Consider the following 18,438-nt stretch of genomic DNA (forward strand, 5'->3'; position numbering starts at 1 on the left):
TATACACTTTAACATATGCCTATCAATATGCATTTAATCAAGATTGATAATGAAAAAAGACAAAATGGCAACGTTTACTTCAATGAACGTTTGTTAAACTTACTTTCAAATGTTTTAAGGGTTTTAATTGAAACAGAATTAATGTAAACTACATGTAGGTGCACTTCTAACCTTCCGACGACATATAAACTCCATTTTTGTCAAAAAATACCAGACAAGCTTATGAAGAACATGTAACGTGTTGTTGGAATCATAAAGTTTTCTGATCAATAAATTGAGTGACATACTTAACAGTGACATGTAGTTGTCATATATGCATATGTCTTTTAATTGCTGTAAAACATAACCGATACTCATTGCAAAACAGGTTCAAAGTTGAACAAAACAAAATAACCCTTAAAAGACTTGATATCGAAGGAACTTATTGACGTATGCAGTGAATACAAATTACTGCGCGTCATGACGTCAGTAAACATCATCGCACGCGCTTATTGGTGAAATGTACAAAAACGCGCTTTCTTATGTATTTTCTTCACAAAAAATGTTATTTAAGGTATGCTAGAAAAATATCTATCATGTGTGTCCGTTCCGGATAGAAAAATCCGACCCTCGGGCACGCTGCGTAGCCGGTAACTCGGCAAGCCTCGTTACCTGGCAACGCAGGTGCCCTCGGGTCGGATTTTTCTATCCGGAACGGGAACACATGACAGATATTATTAATCCGGTGTGCTAGAAGTCTATATACTGTATGCCTTATTTGTAGTTATGTATACATCCTTAGGATGGAATATGCATTCCGGGACTTCCGTTTTAAGGCAAACATGGTGAATATATATATAAACAACTTTTTGGACCAGAAACGTAATTTGCTTCTCGTCGTAACAAACAATATTTTGTCCATTTTCAGCATTTGCCCACGATTTTTGAAAAAAACTATAAATTACTGAACATGCCGCTTAGTAACCGAGTGTAGTGTACATTTTTCCGTTTAGCCTCCGCTAGGTTTTATAAAAATTGATATAAAAATAACACACTTACAGCGATAATCCTTTTTGAGTCGAGCGGTATTTTACTTCACGTTATAACTAAATGTGACGTCACAAACCACGTGGTGTGTCCACACTGTATCTGCTAGTGCGGAAAACTCAGTACCCCCCGGGTACAAATTACGAAGGGAGGGTTGGATGGACGGAGTTTAAAATGGTATTCATCGAAGATATATGCAATGAAATATGTAACACAAATATATGTTTCTGAATGCAGGTTTGTTTAGATAATCCCTGTGTCCGGTGCTTTTATAACTATCTATAGATTGTTTGTTATGAATGCAGAAAAGAAACTTCAGTATCAAACCCTAAAAACGCCAACTTTATAAACTCAAATATTGTAAGAGCTCATAGATTAATTATAGACCTCATCAATTTCATTTAAGAGCCTGTGCTCCACTATGATCATGGTATGGATAAAATCAATGGTGTTAGAGAAAATTCCAAATAAGTAGGATATCTCTACAATTCGATGGAAGATATTGTAAGATCAACCTTATTGAATAGGTCTTCAATTGAATTAAAGCTAACTCCATATCAATAAAAGACCTTCCGTATAACTTAATTGTAGATATATTGCCAAATTATTATAATAAATGTTGTTGTTTCAAGTATAACCGAATTAATGATCTCAGCAATTAAATGAAATAACTCATTATCAAAATAAGAGCTATAAATCAGTTATAGATAAATATGGAGATATTATTTTTATAACTTTGACTAGAGCTACGTACAAATCTGTTGTTACCCTCAATTATTGTTTAAGAGTTCTCTTCAATTGATTTGTCGCTTGCAATAATTCTTAATGAAAACAACAACAAATTAAACACCTGTTCAAATCAAATTAAATGGTTTTCAATTGAAGAGCTCTTCAAATAATTTAAAGAGGCCCTTTAATATTTGGAGAGCACATCGAATCTATGAGTTTTATATCTATAGGTTTAGGTAATCTGGAGTCCTTTCCCTTTACACTATCGCTACGTACTGTATTGAATATCAGTATGCAGGGAACCAGACAATGTTTGGAAAACCATTAACTACTATAAATAGCTTTGTTGCTAATTGGAAATCCCACTTGGAAACGAAAGTCGCTGTTTTTAATGAAAAATATTCTTTCAGCGTATTTGTATCCGCTTTTTCTCAAGGTAAATAGTTGATTTTACAAATAATAATATTGGCGAAACGGCTGAGTAACTTTTTACTCATGGAGATTCATAAAAAAGGCTTAATATCAAGCTTATAAGAAGTGCGTTTATTTTGAGATATATACTAATGAGTAATGGTGACGGATAAACTCATTTTAAAATCATCTTAACATTAGCTTGGCTAATATCTTTGGCTTATTTTAGTTTTCTTTCCCAAATTTCTTCCAGTTTATTCAAGTAATGTGCCAAATTCCTGTGATTGAAAACAAAATCAGACGTTTTATTGGAATTGGATAATCTTATTTTAGGCATGTGATTCTGATATTTATAATTATACCCCTCTTTACAAAGTAAAGGGGGGGGGGGGTCTATATAGGAATCACGCATGTCGTCAGATCTATCTGTCCATCGGTCAGTCCGTCCCGTTTTTGCACGATCAATATCTTTCTCCTTCTAGGTCCGATTTAAAGAATATAATATATATATAATATATATATATAGGATCAAGTTCACTCCGCAATCGTCCGAACTAGGTCATGATGTTTTGTTGTACAAGCCTGAATGGTATGAGGACATGTCGCCCTAAATTCAGAATGGTGTTCCTACCTTCGAGGTCAAGAACACAGTATCTTTTTAACTATGTATGTTTTACTATATATAGGCCTTATTGATAATGATGTAGTTTGTGTCCGGATTTTTTTTGCATAGCAATCATCATAGTAAAAGGACGTGTCGCACACAATATCCGTGTCCCTCTCTTCGAGGTCAAGCTCGAAGCAACTTTCTGAACTTAGTATGTTTTGATTTATAAGCCTTATTGATGATGTGTCACAGAACAGTACCAATATTTTACAATCTTCCTCATGCCACTACATTATTGACAATCTTGTGGCACGTTTACCTTCAGTGAGACACGTTCCACGTGATTTTTTCGTTGTTATACCCATGTAGTATTTCCGACACTTGGGCATGTGGGGATTCGGTCTCATTTTGTGATAGCCCTAGTTTCACATTTGTTTGCAATTGGTCACTGGAAGGAAACAAAAATAAAATCCGATATCAACGATAAATGTATTGGTCTTGTTCTGAAAGTACAACATTATTAATATTTTGATGTTAATATCAAATACATTGATAGTTTCACTTATTACAGATCAATTGATTTGATGTCATCTAAGCTTCAAACCGACTTAATTCGGGCCACTTAAGTAGGAGGGATGTCTCAGCCAAATTTGAATGCCCGGAGGGAGGTGATCCCGACGTGGCGTGTCTATCCACGGGCTCATTACTACAGGAGGCGGCTTCTTGATCTTTTCCCGAGGTTTAAAAGGGTAATTGGTAAGTTTTTCGATCAATTAAAATGTGTTCTAGATATCTGAAATTATCAATTTTGCTCTACATGTACTATAAATAAAGCAATAAATTTTCAGTACTTCCGTTTCGCAAATAAGGCCACTGGAGAGGTTAAAAAATACTGTAATATATATCGTATTGTGAAATCATGTTTTTCTAATGCAAGGTATGATAAAAAAAAACACAACAATTTCAGTTTAATCATTGTACTTGTTTAAACAATCTATATAAGACGCCGAAAACGCTTGTATTATTTTGAAAGTTGTTGAATATAATGTATCACGATATCTATTTTAGGAGCATTCCCGAGCAGTTTTCACAACACAGGGAACCTACAGTATTTGGAGAAGCTCACCACGATCTATGATATGACGCTTGAGATTAATGTTATTGGAAATGAACCTTTACTGTTAGACAACATTCTCGTGGACCCCGTCCCGCTGAAAGAGGAAACATTTGCAGTCATAGATCCAGCTGGAGTCAAAATTAGCGTGTGTTTCATTAAATGGCCGAGCATTGATGAACACTTTGAAAAGGTATGTTAATTCACGCTCCAACATAGTATTCCAATTACACAGTTTATAGATTAATTAAGTTTATTAAATCAAACAAAGAGACATCGTTCATAAACTGTTATTTTCTCAACTAAATGAAACTAATATATACACATATATCATAAAGGCTGGTCTTTTTAGTTAAACTAAGTATTGCATGTTAATTTATCTTTATTTTTAGATTTTGAATCAGGCCATCGATAGATTGAAAACCACAAGGAAATCTGGCATATGTGGCTCCTTTTTCTTTCTGAACGTAGAAAATGAAGCCACAACGGAACAGCAGTTTTTGCTGAAAACCTTCATTCTTGGCAAGATTGAAGACAAAGAACACTGCCATGTTGTGTTTGATAACGACGGTGTCAAAGTTGCAGACGAAATCTCGAAATACTTGGAACAAGATATTTGCATTGGTTTCCACAAAATCTATGACCACCTTAGATGGTTCTATCCCGCTGATAAAAGATCATCTGGATCTCCTTTAGCGGATTTGGAGCAATTTATCAAATGTCACCCAATGCACAGTACGATGTTCGGTTTTTTGCAAGACGCGCTTAAACACGACAGCGATGACGTAGAAGAGATGGAAACGGAATCAGAGCTTGAACAGGCGCAAACAGATAAAAGTAGCGTTTTGACCGAAAGTGCAATGCAAAAGTTGGCAAGAATGTACAAATGCAATGTCGTACATAACTTCATTCTTCAAAAGTACCCACTTTCCACTCAAGTTTGCAACTTGATGCTGGAGGAAGCAGAGTTTGAGAAGCGCTTCAAGGAAAGTGTGTCCGAAAATACCAAGAGCTTCATGATGAAGGCTGCAGATCAGGTTCTCCAGGCAAAAGGTAAACCTTTAATGCATCGGACACTTCTAAAGAAGGGAAGCAAGAGAACTTTCAAAGAGAAAGAAATTCGGTATGATTGGTTGGTTGACAAAGTAGTGGCGGACATTTCGAAACTAGTGTTTGATGTTGAAAAAAGCTTGGAGTCTGCGTTACGTTATGTTGAGATTGTGCGTAAAATGGCGTACGAGGTCGAGGGTTATCTTCAACAGGCGGACGAAAACTTTCATCTAGCATCCAAAGCCCCTGACGTATCACAGGAGTTGAGAAAGGCTCTCCTAAAGTATGCTTACATAAGTTGTTAAAATAATGCTCTTTTGCATCATTTCAATGAAAAATGTTTGATAAAATTACTACATGTACTTAAAAATGGGTATTATTCACAATGTTTTAAATTAATGAATTTTAATTTTTAATTTCAAAAAATGAACCAATTACATAAAGTGTTTCTTTTCAGTCTGAATGCTTTGAGATTTACATTTTACTTTATTTCAGATTATCAAATGTTTATGCTGTTGGCACGATGTATGACGAGTTTGCCGTCTATGTACGAAGCCAGACACTCGAAAGCGGTGGAGAACCAATGACTGAGGATCGATCGTATTACAATGCCATTGAAAGGGAAATCAGGTCCTTGATAAAAGAACACAATTATGTACACTCGTACACTGTAAAGATCGTCACAAAGGAGCTACAGTCTTTCGTTCTTGTCCAACACGAGCATGGAAAAACAATTCATTCTCCATGGCCTGACCAACAAGCCAGATCAGATTTAAGACAAGGAACGCTTGGTGGGTTTGCTGTGGACGAAGCCAACAAGCTGTATGCCCTGACGTGCGCTCATGTTGTGAACAATCCAAACAACACAAACTCCGTTTTTGTTCACGAATCCGGTGCAATTCTTCGCCTTCTGGGGGAATGCGATCCGCAGTTTTCTTTGCTAGACAACGAAATGCGCATTGACTTTGCAGCGGTAAAAGTGGAAGAATCAATCGAGCCAAATTGTATTCGGTTCCTTAAAGATGAAGATGGCATGTACAGAGTTTGGAAAGTGTTTACGGGGTGTTCAGAAGACTTACGGCGTCAACAGGTGTACAAATTTGGAGGCCGAACTCAGTTGACATGTGGCCTAATTGTATGCGTCGACTGGGAACTAGCATCTCCAAATCTTCCTGGTCAACAGAATCCAGTTGCTTCCTCGATTGTTATCGACACAATGCCTGGTTCTGGGGAACATGTTCGCTTTGCTGAAGAAGGTGACAGTGGCGCGGTCGCATGTATGATGCAACTCCTCTCAAATGCGATGTATCGAGATAATCGGCAGGCACGAGTTTCTGCCCTTTCAATGATACATAAAGGAGGGATGCAAATCCATGGTGTCAGTGCTGAACAGACTGCTTCGTTTGATTTGCAAGCTGGTTTTGACAATTTAAGAACCAGAGGCATAGCTACCTTGAGTCCGCCAGTGTAAATTCTCATTATGTAGCCATATTAACTGTTTCGAGATATTCAACTGACTTTAACAAACCTGTTTTTTTATTATATCATTACATTATATATCCAAAGTAACAGATGAAACACATTCTGAAAATGTGCTGATACCCTCAGTGTTAATAATCATGATTTGCTGATTGATGTTATACTGTATTTATTTGCTGGAACGATTAGTGCGTGGACACCTGGCTTCATGGACTCGTAGGCTTTACAATCAATTGATTGAATGTTAATTAATTCATGTTTTATTATCAATTAAAACAATATATTACAACTTACATGTGTGTTTATTTATAGCAGTATGTTTTGCCCATCTTTATCAACAATCAGATTGTTAACGCTCTAGAGGTCACATTGTGTATCCAATCTTCATGAAACTTGGTCAGATTTTGTGTGTTTATGCAAATCAGGACAAAATCAAAATTTAGCCAAAAACTAGGTCACAAAGTCAAAGTTAAGGAAAATATTGTTGGCACTATAGACATAAAATGTTTGCCCCATTCCTCATTGGTAATGGTCAGAACGTTTGTACCCATTAGATCTGGGTCATGTTCTAATATTGATCATGTAGTGTTAAAAAACAAGGTCACTAGGTCAAAAACTTAACACTCTAGAGGCTGCCTTTTCACACCAACTGTCATAAAATTTTGTCAAACTATTGGTTTTAATGATATGTGGGTTAATTTTGAATATTGGTTATCATACTTATGTCGGGTCAAAAACTAAATCACCAGGCTTAATTTCAGAAAAACCTTGTGTACACAAAAGAGGCCACATTTTCAATTGGAATTTCATTAGAATTGGGTGTATCGAATATAGGTCATCTTGGGTCAAAAACTAGTTCACCAGGCTATATTTGTCTTAAGGAGCAATGGTACTCATGTGAGCGATTTAGAGCCTTCATGACCTTCTTATATGCTATATGGCTTACGCAAAAAATGCTAGGAAAACATTGTATGTCAACTTTGTAAAAAATGTGCTCAATTGTTTATTACATCTTCAATTCATGCATAATTTTACCATTCCATATATGTTTTGTTCCATTGTAAATATTTGCAAATATGTGTTAAGCTTTTAAAGTCGGTATGGCCAGAGCTGGTACTGACATGACACATTGTTTTGGAACAAATCATGATGGTGTGTATTTTTAATTTGTTTCTGTCAGTTGTTTGTAGCATATTATTTTCATAACACCGACCATGTTCCAGCGCCAATTTTCCCCTAAAATTGGGCATTTTAGTATGCTGAAGAGGTCTGTAGTTTACGGGGAATGTGTGTCACAAACCTAGAGTGAAAGCATGGTCAGTTCATGCTTAGTTAGATTGTCATAACAAATTTTCCTTCCACTCAAAACCTGTGACATGCATTCCGGGTAAACTACAGAACTGTTCGGCATAATTATAGGCAAAATTGGACAAAGAATCTTTTACATATGTAGTAATCAGGAGAAACAAATGAAAACTACATGACATCTCAGCTATTTTAATGCTTGGTTCCAAAACAATGTCACTTATGGCTTATGGATTGGAAGGAAAACATTGTTATCTTCACTTCTATATAATTTACCATTTTATTTTCTCTTGAATGGCATCTCTATATATTTTATATTGTTAAATTGCTATTCAAATTAAAACGTTCAGCTCATTTCCTATGTTTATGTTTAATTTTAGAATATAAGGTATATTTAATGTATATGCTTTTTACATAATATGTACATGTGTGTACATACATAGTGTACAATTCAGTTCGAACAGCATTTGCTAACAATTCTTTAATTTCAAATATACTATAATGTAACTTTGATGCAATATTCTAGTCTCTTTATTTATGTTAATACATGTCATTATTCTTATTACTTTCTGACTGATGCAGACAACATCTAGGCATGTAATCAGCTAAAGCTAGCCATCATTTTATTTTATTTGAAAATCTTAATTGTTTTTCATAGAAAGAATTTAACACAAATTATTATGCATGCCATAAAAATATGTTCAATTTGCGATGTCTCACAAAGTACTTTTTCATTTTATCATATCATTTTCCGCTCATCATTGTAAAGGAAATACAGTTGTCCATTTGCTTACCATATGCATGTTTCAATGTACATATTTGCACATACGGTTGTTTTTTTTAAAAAAATGTTTGGCTATATGGCTTATAGGATTGTAAGGATAACATTGTACATAAGTGATAAATGTTATTTACTCCTGATTCAATTTAGTAGCATTTGAAGTGCCTTGTATTTCGTTTTGACAAGAAATTTGTTGCATTGCTACTCAAGTTGTCTCCAATTACATACAGTATATATAAAGAGTTTGATAACGTGTGTATAAAATAGTTCTTATGTGTCTTGTATTTCTTTTCGACAAGGCTGCCCTTGTTGGTTTACATGCAATATTTAAGCTTTACTTGAAAAATAAATGTAATGTATGCTTTTTTGAGTACATTTGGTCATTTTAGGTGTGTATATGTTCTGATATTTTGAGCTCATCTGATTTTTTGAGAAAAAAATGATGAGCTATTGTCATCACCTTAGCGTTGTCGGCATACACACAGATATACCAATTATGAGTTCTTGGTTAAGATTTTTGTTCAGGTCACCCTTTCTCCTTATCTATCAAAACTATATATTTAAGAATACAGAGACAACAAATTCACATGACCGTTGGTATTCGCTCTGCGGTGCTCTTGTTTTGTTTATTCGTGTACATACATTATAACTATCTGCAAATCTTCTTTGCATAATTCAAGTTTAAACAGTAAAAGATTCTCTGTAAGGCATAAAAAGAACCATTGTTATATTATTGTTAAGCAAACAAATAAAAAAAATCTGCTTCAAGTTTTACTTTTAAAAAGTCACACAATTAATATAGATGCTTTTTAACAATTTCATTACATAATATGCTACAGTGTGTTCATATCATTTACTTCAGTTACATTTTAAAACAACAATAACTGTTCCTTTGCTACATGCTTAAAACTCATGCTCATTTTTAGCTCTACTGGTCAAAGGCCAGAAGAGCTTATGCGATGGTAATGTGTACGTAGTATGTGCATCCGTGCGTCCGTGCGGTCGTGCGTCCGTGCGGTCGTGCGTCTATAAACAATTGCTTGTGAACACGATACAGTCTTCAGTTTTGATTGTATCTCGATGAAACTTGTACAGTATCTAGATATCCATTAGAGCTCGGTTCCTTTCGAAAACCAGCCAGATCCGCCCATACATGCCTAGATTATGGCCCTTGATAGTATAAAAAATGCTATTGTGTAAACAATTGGTTGTGAACACGATACAGTCTTCAGTTTTGATTATATCTCGATGAAACTTGTACAGTATCTAGATATCCATTAGAGCTTGGTTCCTTTCGAAAACCAGCAAGATCCGCCTATGAATGCCTAGATTATGGGCCATGAAAGTTTTAAAGAAATGCTTTCTATTTTTAGCCAGGTCTGCATGAGCGAATTCTATTTTTAGCCAAGTTTACATGTATATGTTAATTCAAGTCTAGAGTTAAGGGAGACAATTTGCAAGTCTAGGATTTTGAGAGACAATTTGCTTTTTGCTTCTGCAGTTGATTTTGTGAATTACTCTGCCTTGTTCTTGTTGAAAGCCCAAAGGCCATTTTTTAGCTTAAAGTTCTGTAGTTTGCGCATTCATCTTAACAAAATTGATTGTGAATGTTTAAGTTATGCACCTGGTGTCATTACTGGCCACACCCAGGGTTCACAGGTTTGGTAAACATAAATCTGGAAAGGTTTGAAAATCTTTTTGTGTGTTCGTGCATCCATCTCAGCACAATTGATTGTGAATGTTTGTTCAAATTGATCAATGTTGTCATAGGATGCCCTTGACTTTGACCTTTTGACCAACTTTTTTTAACTTTTAAAACTACAGAAAATTTTACTATGAGTACAGTTTTGAAAGCATTTTTTTTTTGTCAGATGACTTTTACTTGGCACATATTAAAATAGTTCATGCAACTAATCTGCTTACAATACTTTCTGGGCTCAGATGTTGAACGTGCTACGTTTTCAGGTAACCCAAACACAAAACATAAACTATATGTCTGTTGCCTTTTACCCATACATACATGCTTTGGATTGATATGACCACAAAAGCCATGCCAGTAGAGCATAGGCCCTTTTGGGCCTCTTGTTACGTTATACAGCTCCGATATTGTTTTATGCAATATTCTAGTCCCAACAGTTTATTTAAAAATAACAGCTACATTTCTATTTTTCTGCATGTTATTATATTCATAATAAATGGTCTTTTTTAAACATATCGAGTTACTACTGATTTCATCCCTTTCATGATAAATCATCCTTTTAAATATTTCAAGGTTTCACCTTGCCCAGCTAAGCATATCTTTCACACTATTGTACTTGTTTGTTTAGCTCGACTATTCACAACATTAGTACAGCTATAGTAGTCCCCATGCCCATGCTTCCCAACCAATATGCAAGTTAGAAAACTTTGTCATGCATTAATTGCAAATTAAAGCCTTTTTTGTACTCGGTAAGTGTACATTGGAGTCCATGTCAATGACCATTTGATTTATTACATTGAAGCTTTATTCAACGTATCTCAACTATTTCACTGACTAATCAAGTAAGTTTAACTTTGCAATGCTGTGCTAGCTGCAACATGCTGATGATCTTGCTTATTTCTTTGTTTCAAATTTTGTAAAGGAAACCCCAATGCTCACTATGAAGTGAGAGTGGTCTAGTGGTATAGATGTCCTTCTCTCACCCAAGAGATTGTGGGTTCGATCCCCATCAGGGGTACTTTCTCATGGCCTCTCAAAAAGGGACACAGTACTGGTTTCTGCCCAGAAAACGGACTCGAGAGTGATTCTATAAGCTTAACTTTCGTCACAATCGAGCTAAAATGAATTACTAATGATCATGCAGAGAATACGCCAGTGCTTTCAGCGCTTTGATTATTGAACGTTTTCCTTAACAGCATGGTACAAAATAGTTACTCATCCGCAAATCTCGTGATTGAAATTATACATTAACGCTAAATTGAATACCATTTGATGATTCTAAACACTCGTGCACTGCTTGATAATTGTTTACGAACCTTAAGAGACGTTTAGTAACGAATGAGAGGTGCGCATTGGCATATGTTTTCATTTCACTCTATATATATACGACAGCGAGAAGGAACCAATATGGTGCAGACATGATGGGCGTCAATTGCAACCACATTTTAGTATGCGTTTCAACAGATAATTACGATTAGTTGTCTTTTTATTGAGTTCAAATCCTTTGGTGATTCAAACTTACATTAAAACAGCTGTCGTAATAAAAAGTGCGTTCACCATTATGGTATTCAGAAGTTAAAGAAATCAAGTTTTAAAACTATTCATTGCATAATTAAGTTAATATCTTGTAACACCTGGCTCAGCTGTTTTCAGTTAAAAGTTTACTTGCAAGTGTATATCAGTCCATTAATCGGCAGAAACTGATACTTAAGTTAGATGTGTTTGGACTGTATTCCTTTGATGTTCGCTCTTAGGCAAATAGAGAATAACATGACTTGATTTTACATAATTTGTTGCTCCTTTTATAAGCTTCTATCATTCTATTAGGATAACGCTATTATTAAACCAATTCGTAATAATATAAAGACCCGTGTTTTTCTAATCATTGGCGGGATTACAATATCAATGCGCGTCACTGTGGTAGAAATGTGTCTAACGAACATCGATTCCTCGCAAGACAAACAGTTCTAAACAGGGTTTTATCTTCATAGCATGCATTCCGGTACCATGGCAACCAAGATGAACACTACACTTCTTGGTTTGACATGGTCACATTGAACAATTTGCAATCATCATATAACGTATTTATGGCTAAAATCTCACATTTATTTTGTCAAAAGACGAGGAATTGTATAAAAATTATTAACAAATAATTACAATATGTTTTGCAAATGATTCTCTAACCACCTTAATCTATTATTGAATTGATATAAAGAGAAAACAATCTGAAATCATTTGAAATAAAGAGAGAGAGAGAGAGAGAGTATTTGTTTATTTCAGTGTAAGATCGTATTTTATTTCACGAGAGTCATAAACATATATTCACGAGTTGCGAAGAAAAAATGTAGTTTTTCTATGATCACGAGTGGATTAAAATACGATCTTACACTGAAATAAACAAATTTTCTGTTTCTTTTATGCTTATTTTCGGAGCTTTATTAGTTTTTGAAATTTATTTCTTAATTACCCCCTTTTTTGAAAAGGGTGTTATTTACGCCGCTACCCGTGGGGCGCCCCTCACGCAAAATTATAGCTGTCAACTTTTTTATTTCCGGTTTTTTGTGAAATAGTTCTCTGCTATTCATTCTTATAGTTTATTATCGCTCGTTTTTAAGTTCAAAGATTTTATGTAAGTGCACATATGTTCCAAAAAATAACGAAAACACTTTATTTTAAGTGGGGCATGAATAAATAACCAAATTACTACGCCACTATTTAATGAATGAAAATTTGGAAGGTCAAATTAATGTGTTAGCAAAACAAATGCGGATACTCATTGGATTTTAAACGTTCTTCTACGTTTAAGACTGCATGTGTTTCATTATAAATGAATATTCAGTCATCTTACTGTCAGAGACCAGTCTGTTTCGCTTGAAAACGGGTTTGTTTTCCAGTTAAAGAGTGAAGGCCACGCTAGTTTGTTGACAAATTTTGAGGCGTGGGTATCGTAATATCGTAATTGTAAAATGTCGTATCATCTGTAAATTGTTGTGTGAATTCTCCGGGAAGCTCATTTTAAGAATTACAACGGCAAACAGTTCAAAATACATTTAAACGATGATATAAAATTATATTAATGTTCGATTAGCTGTTTTTGTCTGTAATTTGTTTGGTATCAAAGCAAATGTTCGAACATTCAGCTTCAAGATCAAGAAAATGTTTGAAAATCGGGATAACCGGTAATAAACGGTAAGTTGTTAATTTCCAAATATATATTTATTTACATTTATAAAACATTTCTGTAATTTTTAAACATTTTTTTGCCAACATCTACTGGTTCAAAGTGAAGTGTTCTGCTTTGATCAAGGCAAGTATTAAACTACAAATGAATTCAAAAGTAGTTCTAAAAGTTGATATTTTCACTCATTATTTTGCAGTGAAAATATCAAATTGATATTTTCACTGTTGTTATTTCACTGTTAAAAACCCATATTTCATCGAAAAGCATGAAAGAATATATATTTAACCTGCTTTAAAAATACAACAACACAAAAACCCTTCTCTGAGGTTTAGTAGATCTAGTCGATTAAACTGCTTAATAACTCAAAGCTAACAAATAGAGGAAAATTGTTTGTTTCAATGTAAGATCGCAATATATTTCAATAACACCAATAATTCACTCATGAAATAAAGCTTTTGGTACTTGGTGCAGTATATTCTATATATTTCTAAAGAGGATGTCAACTGACAGTTAATTGTAGTTTTTCACGAAAGTGCGTCAAATTGAAGCAAGTGTAACGTCATTTTAGATATTGTGTCCCAGTGAACTCGTATATCAAATATGTATTATCACTGTTTGAAACAGTGAAATATTAGTTCTATTTCATTGATGAATATATATAAACCACCGGAGAGCATTTAATAAATAGGATCTTGCATTTTATGCACACCGGATAGGCATTTCTTGCACACCGGCTAAGCATTTCTTGCACACCGGCTAAGCATTTCTTGCACACCGGTTAAGCATTTCTAGCACACAGGATGGGCATTTTCGATGAATTTAGCCATGCTGGCACCCCCTCCCACAATACCGGATGAGTCACGCACAGCAACACACGATCTCTGATAAGTTTTTATTGTATTATAAAAATTACATATCATTTAAAAGAAGTGCTGTATAATAATTGTACTCAAAATCTTTAATTGAAATAGACATATCTACTCGTCCAAAATGCGTTTTTTAAGAACTATTTTGACGTCAACAGCGATCTAAAATTACTACGCGTCATTGCGTCACCAAACAACGTCGCCCAAGCTTTTTGGTGATATTATTTGATTGATTATATGAAAATGAGCACACCTGTATCAAACCTGGCCTGGCATTTTGTGTCAGGCCAGGCCATATATATATGAACACGTTATGTATAGTCCCTACTTTATAATTGAAAACGCTGTCTTCAAATGGCATGATGGTCACTTTTCCAAATGTTCAAGTTCTTGTTTCTATTTCTGATATCTCGTAGATCACTTCCAAGTTCTTGTTTCTATTTCAGACATATCGAAGATCACTTCAAGTTCTTGTTTCTATTTCAGACATATCGAAGATCACTTCAAGTTCTTGTTTCTATTTCAGACATGTCGTAGATCACTTCAAGTTCTTGTTTCTATTTCTGACATCTCGTAGATCACTTTGGGGTTCACTCTCCGAGACTTTATTCTGAATGTTCGTTTGGGCAATCGAGGTTTGGAAGGTAGGACCCCAGAACAAGCTCGCCTGAATCTCCGATTACGTGCACAATATATCACAGGGTAGAGGGCGCTTTTGAGACAACCAATAATCAAAAAGAACACATTCACAGGATCACTTTGTGATTCTTCGTTGTTGTTGTTGTTGTTGATTGAGATTCGTTTTGCCATGTAGGGCAACCAGCACATAAGTGACGTCACATACAGGATGATAATTGTTCCGAATGCTCGTCGCTTTGCGTCAAAATCGCCGGTGACGCGGTATGGGTGCGCCACTGGCGGAAGTCCGAGTTGGCTGCTGTACTGTGTCACAGAAACGTTAACTGTACTTCCAGAATGATTGTGAATCTTTTTAGATGTCAACTGAACCGTTCGTAAGATTGTCGCGTAAAGATAAAACATGACCACCATGGGCAGAAAAAACGTTAACGTCACCAAACTTGTAGTGTAGGCTAGTGAACTCTTGGAATACCCTCTGTTGTCTTTGCAAAGAAAATCGTCATGAAACACAAATCCATCAACGTTACTTAGAAACTGCACAGACGCGAGAGACACCGACAACGCCCAAATGACCGCCATACAGCACTTGGCGACGCAAACACTGAGGCGGTCCCGCCGGAAGACGATTATTAAAAAGCGATCCATGCTGATTACGAGCAACGTGCACGCGGCCACAGACACCGCACTGTCCTTGGCCACTGACAGACAGACGCATACGTTTAGGGCGACGTCACTTGAAGGAGCGGCCAGTTGGTACAACATGAACGGCATCAGTGTGAGCGCAAGGAGAAGGTCGGCGCACGCGATATTCGTAAGGAGCAGATTTATGGCGGACCGCATCGGTCGTTTCCGGTACACGATTACACATGTGAACACATTGCCTACTGCGCTGCAGCACGTGGTAAACAGGAGAATGGCTCCAAGGATGATCCGGTCCCCGAGCGAAAGGTTCACGGAAGACTCGTACAGGTCAGCACCTGAAGTCAGGTTTCCTAGTGACATGTTTTTCGATTAGTCCCAAACTCAAGAGTAATTCCAACACAGTCTGAACTGAATTATATGAATGTATCCTACTTATGCAACACTTCATCCCTGATAATAGCATATTTTCATTATACGAGGACTAATTATTTTATTTACCGGCGTATTTATAATTCCTAATGCAGTAATGCAAGAAAATCCTGTAAGTTCTCTTCATAACCAATAAATACGACAATAATCGCCCAGAAGTACAGCTAGCCGTAAGAATCACACAAGAGCATTTTATCGCAGATTTTTACTTCATGTTTAGAGAGAAACTCTATCTTGATCTAAGGCAGTTGACAATATCACGATTCGACGTGCTAGCAGTTGATTTTATCATGTGAGTTCTAACGAGATAACGGTTCTAGTTTAACTGATTCACTTTTGCCCGTGACATTTTCCAAAATGTCATTTCACTCTTGTGGACCATTTTTGTTTCGTTCTTTTAACAAATAACAAAGCCATCAACAACTGAAGTGACAAGGTGATAGATGTGTAACTCAAATTCTTTAAATACATCTATGAAAGGGTTGTTTATTTAACCAACATGACGGTAGGCGGCATCGGAACGCCCGTCTATTGCTTTCTGTTGGGCAATAGTTAGTATATTTGCGCTAGATTGACATTGTCAGTGTCATTGTTTTATGTTACCAAGATGGATGTTGAGTCATGGTCAAGGCTTAAGTGATAACACGATGTCAACTAGACCAGAACGAAGGCGATGCCTCGATTTCTTTTCATAAAAATACCAACAAAGAAGAGGACCATGATGGCCCTGAAGCGCTCACATGAGATGAGAAGAAAAACACTGCCTATTACCATTTGTTGGTTAGTACACCCAGTTGACATGAAGTAGGCCATTAGTCGACTTTGCGCTTCAGCAGGGAGTTGAGATTATTTGATATTATAAAAGGTATAGTCTAAGATCACTACTGACCAAAAACCTACTTTTTAACATCACAAATTACAACAAGAGGGTCAAATGGCCCTGAATCGCTCACCTGTCATATATTGCACATTGGTTTGATAAGAAATCTGGATGGTTCAAAGTAGTTAAGGTTTTTTAGAAGTCTGGGTCATTTTTTACCCCTATGCCAAAGTTTGGACAATAAAGGTAGAGGTCCACTTAATGATGTATTATGCCAAATAGCTCTAGTCCTTGTGAATTCGGAGAGAATTTTTTTAATGCTTCTATTATATACAAATATTGAAAACCTAAGCCTATGAACACGGGGCGTGGCCAATTTTGACCCCAGGGCTAAAGTTTGAACAATCTTAATAGTGGTCCAATAAACGATGCTTCATACCAAATATCTAAGGCCTTCGCCTTTTGGTTTCGTCGGAGAAGTTTTCATCATATACATGTACATATATATGGAAACCCATGACCGCCCGGGTGGGGCCATATTTTGACCCTAGGGCCAAAGATTGAACAATATTGGTACAAGTCAACTAGATGATATATCATGCCAAATATCTAAGCTCTTGTCACTACTTGATTTTACATGTGTATCTATATATGTATATTTGTTATTATTTGTTGTATGTGGCCCATATTGAAAATTGGTATGTGTACTGAATATGTTATCCAGTTTAAATTAAGACGTTACTTGTCTTTGTGAGTTCGGAGAAGATTTTTTAAGTTTTCACTATAACACATATAGAGAAAACCCATCAGCCCCGGGGTGTGGCCAATTTTGACCCCACGGCCATAATTTGAACAAATTTTGTAGAGGTCCACTAGACGATGAACCATGCCAAATATCTAAGCTCTAAACCACGTAAGTTCAGAGGAGATGATTTTTGAAGTTTTCACTATAAACATATAGAGAAAACCCATGACCCCCCAAGGGGGCGGGGCCAATTTTGAACCCAAGGCCATAATTTGAACAATTTTTGTAGAGGTCCACTAGACGATGAATCATGCCAAATATCTAAGCTCTAAGCAACGTAAGTTCAGAGGTGATTTTTGATTTTTTTTTACTATAAACATATAGAGAAAACCCATGACCCCCCGGGGGCGGGGCCAATTTTGACCCCAGGGCCATAATTTGAACAATATTTGTAGAGGTCCACTCGACGATGAATCATGCCAAATATCTAATCTCTAGTCCAAGTAAGTTCAGAGAAGAAGATTTTTGAAGTTTTAACTATAAACATATAGAGAATACCCATGACCCCCCGGGGCGGGGCCAATTTTGACCACAGGGCCATAATTTGAGCAAATTTTGTAGAGGTCCACTAGACGATAATCATGCTAAATATCAAAGCTCTAGGCCAAGTAAGTTCAGAGGAGAAGATTTTTGAAGTTTTCACTATAAACATATAGAGAAAACCCATGACCCCCAGGGGCGGGGCCAATTTTGACCCCAAGGCCATAATTTGAACAATCTTTGTAAAGGTCCACTAGACGATGAATCTTGCCAAATATCTAAGTTCTAGTCCAAGTAAGTTCAGAGGAGAAGATTTTTGAAGTTTTCACTATAAACATATAGAGAAAATCCATGACCCCCCGGGGCGGGGCCAAT

The 18,438-nt window shown here is 36.0% G+C and overlaps 2 protein-coding genes across 2 annotated transcripts; one reads left to right on the plus strand and one right to left on the minus strand.

Moving 5' to 3' along the window:
• The first annotated feature begins 2,096 nt into the window (after window positions 1-2,096).
• LOC128238847 (uncharacterized) lies at window positions 2,097-6,709 on the plus strand. The gene is made up of 5 exons (XM_052955130.1): window positions 2,097-2,191; window positions 3,345-3,529; window positions 3,842-4,080; window positions 4,280-5,220; window positions 5,433-6,709. The coding sequence occupies exons 2-5, from the start codon at window positions 3,409-3,411 to the stop codon at window positions 6,406-6,408; spliced, it is 2,277 nt and encodes a 758-aa protein (XP_052811090.1). The 5' UTR covers window positions 2,097-2,191; window positions 3,345-3,408; the 3' UTR covers window positions 6,409-6,709.
• Window positions 6,710-14,317: 7,608 nt separating this feature from the next.
• On the minus strand, window positions 14,318-16,217 carry LOC128239227 (probable G-protein coupled receptor 63). The gene has a single exon (XM_052955772.1). The coding sequence runs from the start codon at window positions 15,887-15,889 to the stop codon at window positions 14,792-14,794; it is 1,098 nt and encodes a 365-aa protein (XP_052811732.1). The 5' UTR covers window positions 15,890-16,217; the 3' UTR covers window positions 14,318-14,791.
• Window positions 16,218-18,438: the final 2,221 nt, after the last annotated feature.

Source organism: Mya arenaria, chromosome 6 (assembly GCF_026914265.1).
Source record: "Mya arenaria isolate MELC-2E11 chromosome 6, ASM2691426v1".
NCBI lineage: Eukaryota > Metazoa > Mollusca > Bivalvia > Myida > Myidae > Mya > Mya arenaria.

Excerpts from the sequence above, each read along its gene's own strand:
- LOC128238847 (XM_052955130.1), top strand. The coding sequence starts at position 3,409 with ATGTCTCAGCCAAATTTGAATGCCCGGAGGGAGGTGATCCCGACGTGG. Across the intron at positions 4,081-4,279 it reads TTGATGAACACTTTGAAAAG|ATTTTGAATCAGGCCATCGA; the intron begins GTATGTTAATTC and ends CTTTATTTTTAG. Across the intron at positions 5,221-5,432 it reads TTGAGAAAGGCTCTCCTAAA|ATTATCAAATGTTTATGCTG; the intron begins GTATGCTTACAT and ends ACTTTATTTCAG.
- LOC128239227 (XM_052955772.1), bottom strand. The coding sequence starts at position 15,889 with ATGTCACTAGGAAACCTGACTTCAGGTGCTGACCTGTACGAGTCTTCC.